Source organism: Odontomachus brunneus, unplaced genomic scaffold (assembly GCF_010583005.1).
Source record: "Odontomachus brunneus isolate Ranch 3 - 2012 unplaced genomic scaffold, Obru_v1 Obru_scaffold_006, whole genome shotgun sequence".
NCBI lineage: Eukaryota > Metazoa > Arthropoda > Insecta > Hymenoptera > Formicidae > Odontomachus > Odontomachus brunneus.
The window spans coordinates 2336788-2358225 of NW_022639456.1; the positions used below are offsets into that span (position 1 = coordinate 2336788).

The window sequence follows — 21438 nt, forward strand, 5'->3', positions numbered from 1 at the left end:
CCTGTAGCCAAATATTGAAGGAAGGAAGGAAGGAAGGAACGATAAAATGCGCCTGGTTCGTGTCCGTTATATTTCTGTACAATGGTAATAAGTTAGAAAAGGACAGACGTTCATTCAATCACTCTGTTCTTGTCTCACCACTGATGAGCGGATCGCGCGACGTAAGCCCATTCCTGAAAATTCGAATTTCCTACGACGCAAGTTGGATCCACGTTATGAAGTCAGTTCCGTGCGTCTGTGACGACGGGGACATCGTCGATACTGTCGTCGCAAGTCGCAAGCGATCGGAAATATCAAGTACAGTCCGCCGGGTTATGGCAAGCTGCTGTTCAAACGGCTGCACTTTGCGTCTCTAATCTGCCGATTGGTTCTCCTGATGCGCGAATAATCGCCAGCCGAAAGTAAGTACCGTGCATTTATTATAATGAAATATCGCCAAGTCGTTGTCGAGACCGAATATCTTGCGATGATCGAATGAAGTAGTACATACGCGCGTTATTTCGAGATCGTAATGGTTGCCGTCGATTACGAGTCGTGGCGCAGCAGTCGTTTTCTCGCGAATCTCTTCCATTCGAAATTGAATGTCGTCGGAACTCGTCGAGAATCACTTTGGCGTGTGCACGACAATCAAATATCGTTATAGAATTATCGGAAACGGGTATCTCGCGATCGGGAGTGTTGAATAAAGTATTAAAGATCGCAGCGGCCTAAAGTTCAAATAACTACGTTATATGTTTTCGTCTTGTCGAAATCTTGAGCGTGGATCTTCGTCGGGAGTGCCGAAAATAAATATCGTCCATTTGATAAAGTATATCTGAATAATCGCGCCGAGAATGTGCGAATCATCAAGATTTATCGTTAGAGCTTCAAATTGTAACGTCTTGTATCTTCTGTGATCGGAGAAAAGTTCGGTAAGCACTGGTAAAATGCAAATTAGTTATACAACAGCAGAAAACACTATATTACATCGCCAATTTATATTATATATGAGAAGCGACAGATTTCTATAGAATATAAAAATTTCATTACGTGTGAAGCCAGAAAATATAAATTTAATATGCCACACAATTTAGATCTTCTACAAATAAATATGTTACTTAATAGGAAAAGTATGGAAAGTAATGAATATCAGACAACCATTATATAGTATGCATTAACTATATTTAATTAATATACCTTTACTCAAGTGAAATACATCGCAATTATTTTTACGATAAATTCACAAAATTCTTGAAAATCATTACTTCTTCAAGATTATGTACAACACCAAGTATCCCAAATTTTATATATATGTTGCATTTATATTATGCTTTCTAACATACATATTATGTTTAATTAATATACTTCTACTCAAGTAAATTAATATACTTTTACTCAAGTGAAACATATCGCAATCATTTTTAAGATAAATTCACAAAATTTTTGGAAATCATCACTTCTTCAAGATTGTATACAACACAAAACATCCCAAACTTTATATATATATGTTGCATCTATTTTATGCTTTCTAACATACGATTATGTACATTACAAGGTATTCTAAACTTTACATATATTGCATCCATTTTATACTTTTTAACATAATACGTATGTGTGTAAATATATACGTGTGTGTGTGTGTGTGTGTGTGTGTGTGTGTCATCTCAATACATGTATCATCTCAAAAATACATCTCAAAATGTTTATATATAAGAATATGTAAACAATCAAAAAACCTTAATGATAATCATCCGTGCCGCGAATATTAGAAATTATTTAAATCCAATGCACATCGCTAATCCGATATCACCTTCATTTAACACTTTTATGTTCTCCGTTCGCCCTGGCAACATTAAGAGCGCATTGGCGCTTTTGCAGCTAAGTAGTTTACTACTCATTTGATTTCCCGTGCTATATGCTAATGGAACTTCATTTTCGCTATTCCATTCCAAGATCACTCTCGCATATTCGGGACGCGGATCCAAATTGTACGACGATGTCAACTGCAATATAATGATATTATAACTATATGCACCGTGCATCTTGCAGCACTCCTGTGTAAAGCTTGATCTACAATATGTTCTTTGCATTCTGTTTCTTGTCTTCTGTTTTTTCTGACTTAAAGCTTAAGATTTAAGTCAGAAAGAGATAAAGAGAAAGAAGCAGGAAGCCAAGAACATTGTAGATCAAGCTTAAATGCAGGACCTTACAAACCTTAGCTTGCACTATGATAGGTTCTGATAAATCATCGCACATCTCATTCAAAAGAGACCGAAGAAACAAATGTGCGGTAACGACAGCGGACACAGGATTCCCCGGGAGACATAAGAAATATTTTTTTCTATCATGGAACATGCATGTCGCGAACGTCGTTGGCTTTCCCGGTTTCATGTTCACACGACCTGTAATGCATATGGCGTTCTAAGTAATGCATATTATGCTGCATTACATTAGTATCAATGCGTAACAAAAACGTGACTATACCGAAATGTATCGTGGCTTTAAAATGTTCCTGCAGAATAGACTTCAATATATCTCTATCGCCCATCGACACAGAACCTGTTGTCACGAGCACATCTACCTTTCGTAAAGCTGCTTCTATTTTAGATATCAAAATGGTCTCACTAAAAAGTAATAAGAATATCAATATCTTTCTTTTTTCTGTATAAACCTAGAAAATGTAACGTGTGCATTAGCAATTATGCGAAATTTCAGTGACTTACTCATCAACTATGATTCCAAAATCCAAAGCTTTGAAGCCATTCTCCTTTAATAGTGCGATCAAGGTTATTCTATTGCTATCGTAAACACATCCTGGTTTCAATGATTCTCCGGGTTCCTGTAACTCGTTTCCAGTAGACAATATACCTATAGATGGTATTTTGTTGACTGTAACTTCTTTAGCACCGCAAGCTGCTAGAAGTCCTATTTCTGTTGAACCAATATACTTCTGCGCTTCTACAACTAAGGCTTCTTTTTCTAGATCGCAACCAATAGGTCTTCAAAAATACACAAACAAAGAAATAGAGTTAGATGATGAGACACAAGTTGTTTTCCAAAAAATATTTGCTGCAGCTTTGTACCTAATATCTTGTCCTTCCACTGGTTCAGTCATTATCTCAATTTCCAGTTCTTCAGTTTTATCAGAGTTCTCTAATATTAGCTTTGTATCCTCAACTTGTACAACTGCTGTTGCACCTGCAATTTAGAAGGGAATTCTTTATCACGAGTATATTAATATAATCATAGTACAGTTGTAATTTTCAATATAAAAGAGCAAAGCTAAAAATTCAGGTGTAACCTATGCAGTTTGACATTAAAATAACAAAAATTGTAATGTAAAGAGTTATATACCATCAGGTACAGGTGCTCCAGTGTTTACACGCACACATGTGCCAGTTTGAAGTGGAGTTGAAAAAGGCTAAAAAATTATTTTCATTATAGCTCGAATTTGTAGTCTTGAGAGACTGTTACTTACTTTAGTTCCTGCTGTCACACCACCTAAGACCTTTCTTATACCTTTCCCATCACTTGCCAATACTGCGTATCCATCTTTAATGGAAGCTCTAAATGGTGGCAAGTCACAAAAGGAAAATATATCTTCGGCCAATATTCTGCCGTATGCATCTTTTATATTCACCACTTCGGTCCCTGTTTTCTCCACATTCTTACGTATTAATTCCAGTGCGTTGTCTACTGAAACCATAGGAAATGGAGACTGTCTGCTGCGTTGTGCTATATTTTTATGAGCAACCTGCAAAATTTTTTTTACTTGTACGCACATTCCATAAAATCTTCGTATTATTTTTATATTATTCAAAACAATTATCACATTAAATGAAGTTTTTTTTAACAAGTGACCCCCATCCAATTACTTTGAACAGTATAATACAAAAATTACTTTACCATAATGCTACAGTGAACAGGCTGAACTGCTTTAGTGTTATTACTAGTTGCTAATCTAACAGTATTATGAGTAACCACAATCGCATCTTTCCTATCTAGGATCAAATCTACTGCATGTGGAATTACAGGAGCAATGACAGTCAGGCATTCTCTCACAGCGTTGTATGAACCAGGTAAATTAATAATCAATGTCTTATTTCGTATTCCACATACAGCTCTGAGGATCAAAGATCATGATCATTGATTGTAAAGGTCATAATTAAAAAAAAAACTATAAAGAACAAATAGAAATAAATCTATACCGAGTAAGCATAGCCATTGGTGTTGTTTTCAAGCCTGCTGTCACCATTGCTGTGATTATTCCAGGAACTTCTTTATCAATAACTTTCTTGGTTGCCTCAGGTGTTACGTCCCTTTTAGAAAACCCAGTACCACCCGTGGTGAGAATAACATTAGCTACTTCATGTTTTGAAAGATCACTTCGAGAAATTAGATATCTCTAAAATAATTAATTAAATTAATATAATAAAATAAATATAAAATATTTTAAAAATATAAAATTAGGATAACAAAAAGAGAGAAATAATAAAAACACCCGTAATTACCACTATCAAATGTTTATCATCTGACACAATTGTTTTACAAACGACTTTTCCTTTAAGTAAATTTCCTGTTTCTGTGTTTGTGTCGGTGACAAGTTTTTCTAATGCAGGACCGCTTCTGTCTACTGCCTTACCATTTGCAACAGAATCGCTCACTAAATTGTAACAGAATTATTAGAAAAATTATTATTTGTAAAAAATTATTGATAAACGTATTGAACATATAAGAAATGTAACTATATCTAACCATATCTAACCTCTAAATAGATATTTAAATAATATCTTAAACTGAAATTTATTATTGCTCATTTTTAAATATAAGATATATTTCATGCAAAGAGAGTTTATATAATACATACCAGTTAAAAGTGCAAATGTTATTTGTGCCATCTTAGTCGCAATATCTTCGTACTTCTGTACTTGAGGGACTAATGATATCCAATAGAGCCCCTCTCCATCATCATATTTATCAACCTTCCATCAGAATACAAAGATAACGACAATCTAGATAATCTAAATTTCGTGACAGAGACTTTAATAATAATAACATTGATAAGATAATAACACAGTGATAATAATTGAATAATAATAAAAGAAAATTACAGATCGGACATAATTTATACGAAAATTTTGTGAATATAACTACGACAAAAAATTTTCTTTTTCGTCTCGTATTATGGAAAACAACAAACATATCACAGATGTTGAAATGAGAAGAGTGATAACCTTTGTATCATACTTGTAAAGATAAACAATACAAGTGTGGTTGATACGAAATATTAGCTACATTTATTTGTTGCGCAATAGACGCCTTTATTATTTGAACAATCATCTAACAATAATTGATATCTAATAAATAGCCAAGTGCGCTCAATTCTAAAGTACAATAGTAACATATCTTTCAAAGGAAATCCTTGCTCTTTTTCCGAAATGAAACTTACAAATACAATCCTCGCAATAGTCTATCACGCTAACTTTCGTATATCGCGTGTGTAACAATGACGAGTAGAAATATGGATATACAAATACTTCCATGTATTTGATATATTAGCAGATTTATAACTCGTGCTATTTCACGATGTTTCTCAGGACAACGATACTACGTAATACGTTTCACACAATCTTTCCATAATACACGCCTTTTGAAACGCTAGTAGCAACGATTTGAGGAAGGAATGCGATTGAGTAGGAAGTATTTGAAACATATTTTAAATTATCTGCATTTTAACACTCGGGTGGAAGATGAGACGTGTATCCTGAAGTCAATAGTCGACTAGGCCTCTGGAATGGGGAAAAATTAAGTTAGCAGAATGCAAAGGAGAATTGTATTATACTTACAAGAGAACACCGCGAACCCGAACTCTTTGGTTTTGATACACTTTTGTGAGTATATAGAGTAAATCAATACATGAATAACAGTACATTCCACTTGTGCCCTATCGCTATTTAAAGATATGATTTACACTCTCAAAATAAAAAGGACGATTCCACTTTTTCGTTTTTATTACTCTTAAATTAAAGGAGGTAGAAAAAATTTTTTCGAATAAATGTTTAATGATAAGTTAAGTGCTGCAAATATATTGACATGAGCATAAATAAAAAAATACTTTTTTTCATTGTAAAAAAATTTTTTATAGGTATTTTCTTATTTATGCTTATGTTAATATTTACAGCACTTAACTTACTATTAAACATTTATTCGAAAAATTTTTTTCTATCTCCTTTAATTTAAGAGTAATACACAAAAAAGTGGAATCATCCTTTTTACTTTGAGAGTGTAAATCATACTTTTAAATAGCGATAAGGCACAAATGAAATATATCGTTATTCATGTTATTAATTTACTCTACATATTCACAAAAGTGTATCAAAATCAAAGAATTCGGTGTTCCCTTGTTAGATTCAGTTGCATCCAACGTAAATCGTTCATTCTATTCTCCATTGTACTCAATTCATCACCGCACTTGAGATGACACATTTTTAAAGGTTTACTAGTTGCCGATGCAACTCGATCGTTGATATTAGAGATACTACCGACTGCTCCTGGGACTCAATGAGCGAAGTGGTGAATCTCTGTGTCTTCTACGTGAGTCGTTTCTACTACGATCACGATCTCGATCGCGGTCATCGCGACGATAATCCCTGTCTCTGTCTCTGTCCCTTTCTCTTTCCCTTTCACGATCGCCGTCTACGTCTCGATCTCTCCTCTCGCGACGCACCGCGTGATGTCGGGGACTACGACTTGGGCTTGGCGTGCGAGACACGGAAGAACGTGTATCGGAACTGTGGCCTTCGTAGCGATGCCTTCGTTCTCTTTGTCTGAAAACAATGAGACAGAATTAATATCGCAGTTTAAAGCGAATCATTCCGAGAACAAGAGAAAACGAAAATTATTTACTTTCTACGGAGTTTTAAAGACATCTCTCGAATCTCGTCTTCCCGGTCTTGCCTCTGCTGCTCCATTTTCTCAATCCTCAGTTGCTCGGCCTTCTTGTCAGCTTTATCTGTACAATGATGCAAACTTTTAGTTTTGCTTTACATCGCATAACTGTGCAACGTATTCTTTCTAAGCAGCCAACTCACATTGTCTGTTTAACAGAGTCTGCATTTTCTTCTTAAGCCGCTCCTGAGGTGTAATTTTCACCGACTGAAAGATATACACTCTTAAAGCTCTGTAGCTAATCGGTACTTTTGGTATAATACGCAAGACTAGCTCGCAACACGTACATAATGTGTACATACGCAACTGATAATGCATTACCAGATAAAAAATAAAAAAATATGCACCACGAGAAATTTGTCATTTCCGGACAACTGAATGTGTGTGCACACGAATCAGAGAAGTAGTAGCAAACTACGCAAAAAATTAAATTTAAATGTATCAAATCGCTTGGAATTTTGCCGATAGACCCGTGAAAATTCCAAATTCCTCGTTGCTCTAACGGTGCCCGTAAAAAATGTGCCTGACAATACGTTAGAAATGAAAAACATCAAATAAATATAGCATATGACGTAGACACGTCGGTGACGTGTTAGCACAACGAAAACGAGAAGCGCTCGTCGAGGCTCCTCGTTTAGAAGGGTACTTATATAGAGACAAGTATGTTCTGTCTTTATTCTCTGTGCGTTAAGTGACTAAGAAAGCGTTATGGTTCTTACTGACTTTGTGTCCGCCACCAGAATTTGTACTTAACCCTGCTTTTGGCTTGTTCCTGAAATTTTCCGAAAAAGTACACATTATATCATTTTCCCGACCTTATAAATTATAGAATCGTTTGCACAGAGTACTTACGTGCTTGCGTTAATTATCGGCGGCTTCGGTGTCGCTGGACTGGCTTTCTCCTCGTTGTCAGACAAATCTAATTCGAGACTTGACGACTTTCCACGTCGGCCATAATACCTGCAAACGACAGATTGTTAGAAACAAAAGGCGAATATATCGCGATGTATTTGTTGCGGCATACTCAAACAATTAGACGCACTCGTAGAAACTCGCAGGACTTTTACCTTGGCAGTGCTGGTGTCTTATTGTCATCGCTTCGTGATCGTTTACAACTCGACTGACTTCTTGACCGACTTCTAGATCTCGTCGGAGACTTCGATCTCGACCGTGACTTGGATCTCGACTTAGACGGCGAGTAACGCCTTTTCCGATAGCTGTCTCTCGAATGACTTCTGTTACGCGATCTAGATCTAGATCTTGACTTCGACACGCTACTCGAGGACGCGCTCCTGGATCTCTTCACGCGCGAGCGCGATCTGGATCGGGAAACGGTGAATGATCGGGATCTGCTGGTGCTCCTGCAACGCGATCGTGATTTGCTTCGTGTTCGCGATCGTCTGGACCGACTCCTCGTTCTTGATCTAGTGAACTTTCGAGGTCTCGAACGAGCCCTTCTTGATCTAAAATGACGAATGAAAAATCGTGGGTATAGTAGTAAACATATTATTAAATACTTCAAAAGATCATCTCAGCACAATTACGATAAATGCTAGCTCTCATTCTTCCAATTCTTTCAAAGAGCTATCTGTCGTCTTCATTTATCACTCACCTCACTCTAGATCCACTTCGCTTTCTGTCGCGTGTCCTATACGATTTAGTCCTGCTGACGGAGCGCGAACAACTTCTCGATCTGGACTTGGACAGCTTTCTATTGACTGTCCTCTCGTTGAAAGCAGGACTCTCCGATCGCCGCCGTCTGAGATACGAATAAATGACCTTCTTCGAATACGTCGTGACGTTTGAGGTACTGCCGTGAGTCTCCTCCTCTCCGCCGAAACTCGTGATATAAGTAATCTGTCCGGTATTAATAGGCGATGCGGAGCGCGATCGCGACTTGGAAGAAGACTTTCTGTAAGGATTGTACTCCGGGCTCTCCCTTGCCGCGTAACTGTACAAGCGAGGATTTACACAAATGAACGAATAACGACAAATAAGCAAGAGTCTACTCTAGAAAATAATTCCAGTAACGAGTTATTACCTAGGTGGACTCATTACGCGACCTATCATTTTCTTTTCCCTGAACGCTCGCCGTTCCCTACGCGACCGACGACCCTGTCGAAAACAGAAGACACGTTATGATTCTTCTTTGAATAGAATTTGCATGCTGAGAAAGCAGAATATATCTTTATTCGTGTCCTTTTCGAATCGACAGAATCGTTTACCGAATACATGGCTTTTTCTTCCTCTTGCTTCCGCGCTTGCCGCAAAGTTTCAGCCTCCTCAAAATCTTGCGTCAAAAAGCTAAAGTAATCAGCACCTAGGAGCCCATATTTTTGAGCTACCAAATTCATTTCGTGCGCCTGAGATGGTTCTATTTGAGATACGTCCACGCATATATCTAAGAACACACAAGTGTGATGAATTACGTGAAAGAAAGTATTCCTTCATACTGTTTAACAAAATATTAAATAATACATTGAGCAGCCTGACAATACCTAAGTCTATATCGCTATCTTCATCGTCTCCCTTCTCCTCTGATATAACAGGGTCCACTGGTTTTACTGGCTCAGGTATCGGTTCTTCTGTCTCATAATTATATCCAATGGCAGCATTATTGGCAGACTTTTTCTTATCTTTTGCAGCATCCAACTTGGTCGATGAACCAAACTGCTCCTCTAGATATACTTGATGAAGAAACTTCTCTTCATTCACTGAAAGTTAGGGAACATTAGTTAAGAATCAGCGGTGCAGAAAATCATCAGAGTTATTCACGATAAAACAGAGACAAGAGACTTACCGCCTAAGAATTCATTCTGAACAATAATACGATAACGTTCATAGTTGATATGTCTATCTTCACTTGTTAAAGCAATGTCAACATCAATGGTGTCTGGTGCTTCTGGTATCCAATCGAGGTGTGCTCGTACATCAAAGCGGTCTATGAGATTATCTTCGTTGCCTTGCCACGGCATCCTAAAATAAGATTACAAGTCAAATCAGTCAATATAATTAACATTGTAACGACACAGTATCATATAGTCGATACAGCTATCAGAACAGTTATCAATATATTTAATTTCGTAATTACTGTTATATTCTTACATATTTGCAGGGCTGTCACCCGCAGCAGCTATTGCTGGATCCAGATGTATTTTACAGGGTCTGCCATGTAGTTGGAGAAATTGCGTAGGATCTGATTTCTGCATGGAACATAGAGAGTAGCTTATATTTAACAGCGAATTGTGTTCAACGTCGAAAGTGCCACGGTACAGTTACTCCACTACGTTGAACGTCAATCAAAAGGGGAAAGAAGACGCATATATTTTATTATTTTGTTACTACACAGGAGCGGACTTGATCGTTCAAATAGCACGGGAGAATCTGCCGGGAGCATTCGCGTCCTTACGATTTTCTCGTAATAATCTCGTCTACGTTCCGCTCGACGACGATAATCGACCAGCATGCCGCGAATCTTCTTCTCTTGCTTGCGTGCCTCGTGCCACATTCTGCCACCAGTCTTCTTCACAGAGAAACTCATCTTCTACGAGAGTCAGATTAATTTCGTGCGGCTAACTCAACGAGAGTGCCATTCGCCCGGCTTAATAATTGCTAAAAAATTGAAGCACTAATAATTGACACGCTTTCTTCTTCCGCGAGGCGGACATATTTTATGCTACATCAACGACCTCTTTCGATTCTCTCGCGATGCAATGCTCAAAAATGAGCGGCAATCAATAAATTCAATATCATACTGATAACAATACAAATCATGTTCCAAAATGTCCCAAAATTATCTGGAATATATCCGGAATGCCCTGAGGGGTCTCTTAAGACGTCAGACTTAAGACGACCAAGACGATCTTAGGATATTTTGTGCAACTTGAGTGTCATGAATTAGCGATAAATTTCATAAGCTTGCTCAATATAGCGAAACTCCATATTTCAGAGCTTAAACTTTGCATAATTTGCATTAAAGGAATTATATTGATTATAAAGGAATCGCTTTAACTTTCACGCGATTACGATTATAGATTAGGCGCGGCAGATAAAACACTAAGCGGAAGAAAAGGTAACAGCAAAAGGTGAAGATGCTTTTGTTTATTATTAACCTTATGTAATATCGTTTCAAATTTTCAATTACATTATTATATATAATAATAATAATTATAATAATCATCATAATAATGTTATGACAATGTATACACGATAGATACAAGTTCATTTTTCTTCATCCGGTATGGAGTTTTGTTAATTATTTTTTTTTCATCTTAATAAATCGGTTTTTTGTTTGTTAATTCGTTCTTCATCTCTCTCTCTCTCTTTCTCTCTCTCTCTCTCTCTCTCTCGCATTCTTTCTCTCCCTCTCTTTCATTCTCTTTCGCTCACGCTCTCTTTCTCTCTTTCTCTCTCCGCATTCATTCCATATATTTTTTTTTGTCCCGATTGGTGCATGCCATCGCCGAACGAGACATCAAGACATCGTCAACTCTCTATCATGCTTAATTCTCAAAGGACGCTCGCACGTCGCCTCTCAGGCGCATCAGTCGTATTATAGTATATTTGTTTCTGAACACAATGCTTTTACACATGACGTTAGGAAACTTAGGTTTACTTTACGTCCGCCGCGACATGTTCCAAAAAGATCCCGCGAATGAAGTCGGCGCGCGTCTCACGAGCGGATCTTTCGGAGCGAAGGGCTCCGCCGCTCGCGTTTCGCGCATCTGTGAGATTTCACGCTAAAATACACCGTCGGAAATGCAAGCGCGCGCGCGCGCGTACACACACACACACGAAGGAAAGATTCGTCATGGCTGTAATAGGCGTCGAGCTGTGATAATTAACGAGCGTGTGCGTGATTGAAAATCACGGAGTGCGTTGAAACGATTCGTCGGAATTGTCGGAAAGCGAGAGACGACTCAAATTTAGTTCATCGTGCAAATTGAACGTGCAATTGAGTGAGTTTCTCACTCTCTCGCGAACGAGAAAGGAGAAAGAAGAAACTATACGTACTCGAAAATGCAACGACAAATCATTTGGAACATGAATCACGGCTGGTTCTTATGCTATTAAATGTATACATCTCTGTTGTCTGCTAATTGGCTTAAATACTTTGCATTTTACGACAGCTGTTGAGTGGACAAATTCATTCGTCATATGAAGGTGATGGTGTGATGTGGTGATGGTGATAATGGTGATGATAGTGGTGGTGGTGGTGGTAGTGAGACTCTTGAGCGAAATGAACGCGCGTATGTTGGGGAAAGCGAAAAGGATCCTAGAAGAAAAATAAAAAAGAAGAAAGTAGTCTAAAAGTTCGACCTGCGCATCGGATTTTGTTTTTTTTTTTCTTCTCTTTCTTCTCTTTCATGGGAGGCTATTGAACGTTACATTGGAAACGCATTTCGCCGCGTCCTCGCGCAAATGAAATTCGCACAGCTGTGTCCGACACGCATCGCATGTTCGTGCTCGCGTGGATCTTGGTGTCGCGGTTGGTATGCTGTTTAACAACGCTATTATCCTTGCCTCGCGCCTCGAAAAAATCGTCTCTAAATTTCTTCTTGCTTTCATCGCCTAGACGCCGCCGGCTGCTTCGTCAGCCGGTGTGATCAAGAATTAGATTCGTCTAAGAGTCACCGATTATCTATCACACTTCTGCACACTCCTCTCACTCTTACTCACACATACACACACACATACATATTCTCTCTTTCTTTCTCCCATCAAACAATACTTAATCATTCGGTTAAAATCAACAATCGTCAAAATGAGGAGCGATACTTTAATGCATTGCCAAACGCAACGCGCTGTGCCCAAGAGTCCGTCGTTCGGTCGAATTGTGCATACCTTTTTCTTCTTTTTTTTCATTCTTATCCTCCTCTGACTCTCCGAGAGAAAGAGAGAGAGAGAGAAAGGACAGAGGATGCCCGGGTTTTACACGTACGTATCACCTTCGCAATACGGACGATGAAGAAGGCTACAAGTGATATCCTGTCGCGCGTTATCTCATGTGGAAAATGTCGAGCGAAGATGATTCGAGTTTTTGTTTATGATAAAAAATAGTTCTGTATATTAGTTCGAACGTGACGGTTTTGCGTGCGAAAATGTTACATGAACACCAAGCTCAGGATCAGTGAGCACAGCGCGTTAACATCGTGAATTCGGAAGAGGGCCCGTGTGATATCACACATTGTCTATACTTATAGAGCGTACTGATTTTTGCCGTTCAATAAGATACGCGGAAACATCAAGATTTATCACAGAAAATCCTGCGTGTCCGCGTCGTTTAATTTTTCTTTCACTCTTTCTCTCTCTTTTTCTTTCTCACTCGATCGCTCTCCCTCTCTCTCTCTCTCTCTCATTCTCTCTCTCTCTCTCTTTCTACTCTTCTAACAAATCATATCCTGTACAAACTTCAACTGCCGAAATTATTAAAAAGTCATTGAGGTAAGGTGCGACGTAATATCTCGTTACGTTTTGGATGCGATTTCCGGAGAGCTGGTTGTTCTCTTCTGTAATATTTCATTTATGTCACAGTGAATCTATCTATTTTCAAGCATTGCTTTCGAGCTATCTAATCACAACACAGACTCATTACGACTCTTCGAATTTAACCTTAAGCACCGATTGCCGTAAATCTCGTAATGCGATATAAAAACATTTATGGTACAAGTGGTATCGTGGACTTCGTATTTCCTATTTGCCCCGCAGGGACTTACATTTTATTAGATTACTGTTAGAAAATTTGTTTTCGCCCGGTAACTTAGTAATAAATTCGAGTATAACAAACTTCAACATCTCTGAGTTGCAATATAGAATGTCTCGTGTGTATCCTCTTCGTTAAAACGTATCTGCAAATGCATCTCTATGTTGTTCAGGTGTATAAAAATATACAAATCATTCGAAAGGCCGCACGAAGAAAATGATTCTTAGCAGATCGAATGGCTTGTGAAACACGTTAGACTTTTCTCAGCTACTCGAAAGTATGTTATATTTTCTCATATATTTACAACTAATACAACAGGAATTGAAATCTAAATTCCACAATGAGTCTCTCGCTCTCGCTCTCTCTCCCCCTCTTTCTCTCTCTCTCTTTCTCTCTCTCCCTTTCGCACGCTTTCTTTCTCTCTTTCTCTCTCTATCTTTCTTTCTCTCGTTACTTTTCCAGAAAATACATCGTAAGAATCCTTTTGGTCGTCTAATATCTTTTTTGGCCAAGCTCTTTTGACAACAGTCGCAGTCATGCAGACGAAATACGTTGCTTTACCGTCGCAGTTACGCATTAAAATTTTCGTACAAAGAATAAAGAAATAAAGAAGATCGCAATTAAAATATTAAAGATGACTATTACATTTGGAATTATACATGCAGCTTCATTTACCGTAAAAAGTCATCGGAGACCTTGAAAAGCGACAAAATGAATCTAGAACGTTCTAAAATAGCCATAGTAAATCACGATACGATCCGACAACAGAATATCAAATTTGTTTCATATAGAGAATACAGTAAACATCATAAAGATAAATTATCATCTATATCTTAGGTCCCCGCGGAGTGTTCTTTCCTTTCTTTTTCTTTTTTTTTTTGTATGGAATTATAAAAGCCGCAAATATAAAATATACCTCGTTAAACGGACTTGGTATTTCCGCATTTTGCTATATCGTGATTACAGAAAAGCAACATGCATAATTCTTTAAGATCTTTAAGATTTCTCTTTCTTTACAGCGTATATTATTATTTAGTTTCTATTAAAAGTCATAACTTTTATTTTTTTTCCTTTTTAACATCTGGATTCTGTAGGGTTTTATTAAGGTTGCGTTTTTTAATGGTCTGCCTTCAGGTACTATACTACACTTACGATTGGTAGCTTAATGACAAAACGTTCGTGTGGCTGTCGATAATAAGCAAAAGAAAAAAAAAAAAGATCAAAGTTTCTACCTTTATTCGTCATCTAGTCACAATATATGTACGTATATAGATGTACAGTCGACATAAATAATCAAAAGGAATCGTATTTTAACCGAGATTAAAAAAAAACATTTGGCCGAATAAAAATCATGCTTGCGTAAGTCTTCTGTATAACAAACGAAAGGGGAGCTATATATTGTTACGAGTTGGTGCGAATGGCATAAGCGCAGCAACCATCGGAGCACAAACGGCAAAAATCAATGACGATTGGCGTTGGAAACGTGTGTTGTATGCGAGTACGCGCGTATTGTTTATTATAAAGTATCTAGGTTTCTCGTATGATTATACCATTCTTGATCGATCTTACGTGTATGCTGCTTTTTTTTAACTTTCTTATTACTGCTTTTTTTTTTCTTTATGTATAAATATGTATTGTTGTTAAGCCGTGCAAACCTCGTTTGTTTAAAGTCCTTGTTTAGCAACAAACTGACGTTTGCAACATCCTTTGTTTTCCATTAAAGTAAACAAAAGAGTCGAGTTTACAATGTCCGTGTGTGTGTGTTCTTTTTTTTAACTCCTCTCACACTTAAAAGCTAAACCCTAAAGCTGCACTCTTATCGTTCACCTAAGTGTATTGTACAAATAACTAACAGTCGACGCGAGAGAGACTGGTTTGCTCGCAAGTACATGCTAAACCGTTTACATTCGTGACATCGTGTATAAAACTCTATTGGAGTACATGCTTACATTGGTAATTCTTACTTTTCTCCATTTTTTTTATGCGGTAATAATAGTAATTATCACTTTTTAGCTCTCTAGGCCACACAGTTTGGTTGCCGAAAGTTTTCTGCTCAGCTGCATTTTAACGCTAAAACCGCAGTTTTGCAGAGTAAGTCTGTGGAATCGGGCAGGACCCGAGAGGCCAGCTGGGTTCATCCTCACTAGACCATTACTGTCTGTCCGTGCTCGAAGCTCTTCGTTAATCTTCCTCGTGTATACACGCATTTATCCGTGCCCAATGTGTAGGGCCAGTCAGCTCAGTAAAAAATACGAAAAAATACAGCAACGTAATGGAAACGGAAATTTCCCTCTCGCACTTTCGCTCTCCTCCTTACATCCTGTTCCTCCTCCTCTTGCGTTCTTCTCCACACGTTGGACTTGTCGTTCGCGCACGTAGTCGTTTTAACGCTGCCGAGCTTTTGTTCTAGAGCACTTCCTCGCTTCTGTTGTCTCTCGGCACAGAGAGACAGAGATCCGGGGCTTCTCCTGTAGCTTGCGGTGAATTTTGGGATTTTCTTCTTGGGAGATTTTTCTCGGTGTATTTTCAGAATTGTTCGGCCAAACCAACGTATCCGAAAGATTGGTTGAATCCAACAAGTTGACGCGTCGGTGTCGCGCGCGATACCGCGTGTCGTTTGACTCTGTGCTGAGAAAGCAGCGTCGGGGGGAACGACTCCGAGATGTTTCGCCTACCGTCTCTCTCTCTCTTTCTCCGTCCTTTCTCATCTCTCGTCCTTTCGTCGGTCGACGCCACGATAAACATTCGAAGCATGCCACGAGCTCCATCCGCAATCAATCAATCGGCTAAGATTGTTCTTCACGGTCCTGCGATCGCGACGAGCTGTATTGTCCACCCACCGTCGGTTGCTCCTTTCTCTCTCTCACCCCTTTCTCTCTTCCCTCCTCTCCCTCTCCTCCCCATCTCAGTGGATAGCGACCGGACTCTGTTGGACACACACTCCAACCATCGGGCTATCCTCTCTCTCAGGATCTCGCTGGTTACTAGTCGACACTGTCGATGGCTGTCTAACCATCCCGTGCGTGTCGGTCGTCGAGTAGCCGTAGTTGTAGAAGTTCTGCTGCTGAATCATCGGCGAGGTCATTATCGCAGGCAGATGGGGTATACCGGGAAGAATTAGGCTATTGTACGATCCGAGAGAGCTCTGTATCAGGGAGCTGTCCATGGACTGCATGGACATCGGGGCGGACGATGCGGGCACCCCCCCGGTGGCTGACGACGTCGACGGGTAGCCCGTTGTTATGGCACGCCGACTTCCCGAGTGACGGGGCGAGGACTCGCAGTCCATGGGCTGGTAGCCACCAGGTAGACTCGACGCTTGCATCTGCAGACTACTGCCGCCGCTGCTGCTGCCGCCGCTGCCCTGTCCCGACATAGTTACCAGTCCTAGGACATGGAAAAGAGAGGATGGTGTCAGTTCGTGCTCGATGAATGCCCGCGGCGGATTTCAACACACTAATGCCATAATCCATCCACGAAAAAACCGCTAGCTCGAATTACAAATCGGATGTCACTATGTGGGAATGAAAGAACAAATAAAATTTCAAACGTCTACAGGGGCATTGCATTTGCAGGCAATAATATCTCCACCGCTACCACCTCCGTTACACGCACATTTTCAAACGACGACGAGAGACTAGGGCTGTGTGATATTTTCACTCTTTAAACACATCGAACGTGCCTCGGACGTGGATACTCGATATTGCAATTGTTAGTTTCTTCCTCAGCCCGCGCGTAAGAGTTTATTGCTACCGGCAGGAATGAATCGGATATATATTTTAATACACCACGAGAGCAGTGTGATCGCGAGTGTGCCGCGACGACGATATTCCACGTATTTTATTCGCTGCAAAATTGTACAGTGAGTTTCTTTTGCCAGAGTTACTTGAGTAATCAACGTCGTGATATGTGTACATCACAAGCGACATATTTTAAAAGATGTGGGACTGCGATCCTTCCAGTAGTCTTTGTCGTTTTACATATCGTGATCGACGAACTTTTCTCTCAATGATATACGTAATAATTAATGTCTACGTCAAAATGTGTGCAGTTGGGGCAATACGTTGAGGCAAGAACTCAAGAAGAGATATATATATATATATATATGATAGTAAATACATATACTGATGGACAAGACTTATTTCACAGGAACGTTAAGATTTCATGTCCCATTTATACAGCACTGGCACTTGTAAAGTGTACGACGCAAGCAGCTAAAGCATGCATAAAAAAAAAAGACGATAAAGAAACGAGAAGACGATGAAGTGACTTTTCTACAAAACAGAAATTCGCTTAACACAGAGATGCATGTATATACTTTCAGTTGGAATATGTTCTGCGATGTCGCGCGAGTAATCGTTTCGCATTCGCGCGCTTCATTCAGCGCTCCGGTCGTCTTTCGACCACGGACAAAAAAGCACAGAGACCCGGCAGAAAATTAGAAACATATTCCAGCGGTGACATGACGCTATTTCATTGTCCTTACGTTATCTAAGATAGAGTCATCGAGAAAGGACAGCCTCATGTATATAATAATGAACTATTGGCCTCACATATCATGTAAGTTGGAATGATACATCGTGTTATAATCAAGTCCTTGGTGGCACGGGCTATAGCAATTGTAAAATCCGTGTCTCAAAGGAAACAGAAATTAGGGATATTGTCTTCAAGCAAGCAAGGCTTCGCGCAATACATCCGAGGCCAGGATATGATTATCAGGGACATCGTTAGTCTTTTAGCATGTGTAGGATTGTTTGTTAGACAGAACTTACTTATGTTAGTAAGTAAGATTAGGGTTGGGGCCTAGGACAGGTCGTCGCCGCCCCGCGGATACGACAGTCATCGAGCCACGTATTGTCCCCCCATCATATCTACGGGCAACAACAACAAGTATCGTTTAGTTTGCGCAGAAAATAAAAAGATACCGTTAAAGAGAGGGATCATGATCGGTCGCAGAATCAAGCGTACGTATCGCAACAGAACTAACGTTTAACAATGCAGTGCAAGTATGATCGACTAATGCTATACCGAGTAATTACTCAATTATGTAATCTAGCTTTTGGAAAGAATGAAGGAAAAAAAAAACAAAGAAACGAGACGCAACGAGGTCGGAAAAATCCTTCGTTTCTTCGAGAGAAAGAGAGAATAATTTCTTATTTTCTGCACAAATCAAAACCTTCCTAAACTCACAACACAATAGAACTCTCTGCCTTATGAGTTTGTCTCGTCTATATCTACCTTGTATCCGATTACTCTCAAAGATGCTCATAACAGCTCAGAGATATATCATTAGCCGTCAAAATTTCATTAAATTCGCTTGAGCATGGGACAGTCGATTTTCGTATGACCAATATTCCGGATGATAATACGCGATTAAGCTAATGCGGCCTGAACAGAACACGTGACAATGCAGAGTATTAAAAACCTGCCTCTTCGTTATTACATTTATACAATACTATCTATGTATAAATGAACGGCGTGAAAGTAGTGAATTCTCTTTCTACAACGGTACCTATTTCAGCTGAAAAAATGAACTCACAAGAGACTATATATGTATATATATATATATAGATTAAATGTAATCATCAGATGTAATGATATAATAATCAAGTACGTGATATTAATGATGAATGATGAATGAGATCAAGCGACATAGAGCCATACTTTTGTAAGATCATGTCTCCCGCTGCGATTGATCGTTTAGAATACATTTATCGTGACATAATGCATAAACCTGACACGTTTTCAACTTTCAACACCGGTAGGGAAATTACTCGAATCAAGAGACAGTCGCGCGCACACTCATACGATTCGTGTGCCGCGAATCACAAACGAGACGGCTCGCTTAAACTGTTGAAAACCTGCCAGTTTCGTAGAAACCCAGATGTGAAGCACATAAATGCGTTATCGTACTTCTCTCTCCTCTATATCTTACATAATGTCTCGCCGGGATCGGATGGGCAACAGCTAACACATCTTACCGTGATCCTGGCTCATCGACACCACTGCCGGACTCGTGCTCGCACTGTTAGCAGCAGCGATATTCGTGTTGGTCCCCTCATCGGCTGTCCTTTTAAAGAAGTTGTGCTGAAGCGCGTAATACGGCGTCACCCTCGTCTTCGGGTCGAAGTCCAACATCCGTACTATTAGGTCCTTAAACTTGAGATAATCGGAAATCGAGTGACCCGGCTCCCCTATCCTCCTACCGCCGGGACCGCCAGTCTCGACACCTAGAATATCGTGCAAGCGCCTCGTGCCGGGAGGTTTGTATTTTTTACCGTCCTTGGACTTTTTCAGCACGTACGAGCCATCCGTGGGGACTTTGTCAAAGTACTTCCGCGCCTTGTGCGCTTGGTCCAGTATATGTTTCGGCGGCATTCCTAGTACTTCTACGATTTTGTTCATTTGATCGACCTGGAAGGCAAGATAGAGGGAGATTACGTCACGCACTTCGAATACACGCAGCGCGCGTACACACGTGTACACTTTCGAGCGAGTCATTCGCCGCGGGGAGCGAGCGCGTGTGCCTTGAGCACACGGCCATAACGGTAGCGTCTCGTGCTATTAATGATTATCGAGAGCTACGCGGGGACTCGTGCGCAATTGAAAAAGAATTCAATACGATCGCCGGGCCCCTTACCTCGTTGGCCCCACTAAACAGAGGTTCTCCCGTGTGCATTTCTACTAAAATACATCCCAGACTCCACATGTCTATCGCGAGGTCATAAGGTATTCCTAACAGGACTTCCGGAGATCTGTAGAACCTGGACTGAATGTACTGGTATATCTGCAAGTAGCCAAGAAGAAAAAGAAACGGCGAGTGAACGGCGATGCCGGGGGACGAGGGGAGATATCGGCCGAGCCGGCCGATATCTATCGAGATACTTACTCTTTGTCCAAGTTGACACGAACTACCGAAGTCGACTATCTTTATCGCACTTCGTTTGGGATTGCACAAAAGGATGTTTTCGGGTTTCAGATCACAGTGAATGATGTTCAATTCCGGCGTAGACAGGAACAAGAGGGCAGTACACAGTTGCTGTGCAAACTTTCTCGTCAAGTTCAATGACACTCCTCGGAAATTCGTATTTCTAAGTAGGTCATATAGATTATACGATAGCAGCTCGAATACCAGACATAAGTGATTCCGCCACATAAAATGCCTCTTCAGTTTAACTGCAATCAGAGGAAAAGGGATCGTCACAGAGATATCCTTCGCGAGAGATATCCTTCCGTACATTGCGACATATATTCTCTCTCTCTCTCTCTCTCTCTCTCTCCTCTCTCTCTCTCTTCCACCTCTATTTCTACATACCTATATAATACTTGTTGTCGGTATCCGCTCTGTTCATCATTTCCAATAGCCTAACTTCGATTTGCGCTTGATTTAGAAAAGGCTTCTTGTTCTTGATGATTTTTATTGCCACTTGCGTTTGCTCCTCGTGGTCGAACGCTTTTACTACCTGGCCGAAACTGCCTTTACCTGCAAATGGAAGACGAATGAGTGCGCTGTGAGAAATAGGCGGCCGAATTGCTAGCCAGGGTAAAGTGTAACATTCGAGAGTGTCTTCTAAAAAAATCCATCATTATGGAATCGCTAGCGCGTTCGATGCCGCGGCTTATTCAGAACATTTTCTCCGCAGCCCATCTTGTATCTTTTTTTTTCTTTTTTACGTAATTGTGTAAAATAGCCTTGGTTTGATAATGTGGGCATGGAAAAGAAATTCTATCACACATATGTGACGCTGGTAGCGAATGTGTTAAAATTATTTAATTTTTCTTTTTTTTTTCTTTTTTTTTTTTTTTTT

General features: G+C 39.7%; 2 protein-coding genes across 8 annotated transcripts in view; both read right to left on the reverse strand.

The window, feature by feature from the left end:
• Nucleotides 1-1162: 1162 nt before the first annotated feature.
• On the reverse strand, nt 1163-10610 carry LOC116853786 (gephyrin-like). 4 transcript variants are annotated; one of them, XM_032834991.1, is made up of 23 exons: nt 10337-10609; nt 10033-10130; nt 9728-9903; nt 9426-9641; nt 9153-9328; nt 8969-9042; nt 8540-8878; nt 7995-8390; nt 7780-7887; nt 7651-7699; nt 7071-7134; nt 6886-6991; nt 6589-6806; nt 4491-4642; nt 4188-4384; nt 3886-4102; nt 3458-3733; nt 3334-3400; nt 3063-3177; nt 2703-2978; nt 2464-2603; nt 2194-2381; nt 1163-1982 (listed from the first exon to the last, which is right to left on the reverse strand). In XM_032834991.1, exons 1-23 carry the CDS (start codon nt 10466-10468, stop codon nt 1752-1754), a joined length of 4011 nt encoding a protein of 1336 aa, XP_032690882.1. In that variant the 5' UTR covers nt 10469-10609; the 3' UTR covers nt 1163-1751. The 4 variants fall into 4 exon arrangements, with proteins under 4 accessions (XP_032690882.1, XP_032690881.1, XP_032690880.1 ...); XM_032834988.1 differs by lacking the exons at nt 1163-1982; nt 2194-2381; nt 2464-2603; ... (5 more) ...; nt 4188-4384; nt 4491-4642 and adding an exon at nt 5276-5768 and having other exon boundaries at nt 6522-6806; nt 10337-10610; XM_032834989.1 differs by lacking the exons at nt 6589-6806; nt 6886-6991; nt 7071-7134; ... (8 more) ...; nt 10033-10130; nt 10337-10609 and adding exons at nt 4847-5000; nt 5429-6069 and having other exon boundaries at nt 1752-1982.
• A 536-nt stretch (nt 10611-11146) lies between these two features.
• Nucleotides 11147-21438, reverse strand: part of LOC116853787 (serine/threonine-protein kinase minibrain) — a 90034-nt gene continuing 79742 nt past the window's right edge. For 2 of the 4 annotated variants that reach the window (XM_032834992.1, XM_032834993.1), the window contains 5 exons: nt 20946-21113; nt 20520-20806; nt 20271-20417; nt 19612-20044; nt 11147-17017 (listed from right to left, as the gene is read on the reverse strand). In XM_032834992.1, coding sequence (XP_032690883.1) covers nt 16536-17017; nt 19612-20044; nt 20271-20417; nt 20520-20806; nt 20946-21113 — 1517 coding nt within the window. In that variant the 3' untranslated portion in view covers nt 11147-16535. Of the gene's footprint in view, nt 17018-18402; nt 18502-18868; nt 19019-19611; nt 20045-20270; nt 20418-20519; nt 20807-20945; nt 21114-21438 lie in introns of all 4 variants that reach the window. The other 2 variants (XR_004380034.1, XR_004380033.1) reach the window with 2 other exon arrangements.

Coding starts and splice junctions, on each gene's coding strand:
- LOC116853786 (XM_032834991.1), bottom strand. CDS start 10,468: ATGAGTTTCTCTGTGAAGAAGACTGGTGGCAGAATGTGGCACGAGGCA. Junction 8,391..8,539: donor CGAAGTGGATCTAGAGTGAG/GTGAGTGATAAA, acceptor TCGTCATTTTAG/ATCAAGAAGGGCTCGTTCGA. Junction 4,643..6,588: donor CGATCGAGATCGTGATCGTA/GTAGAAACGACT, acceptor GTTACAATTTAG/TGAGCGATTCTGTTGCAAAT.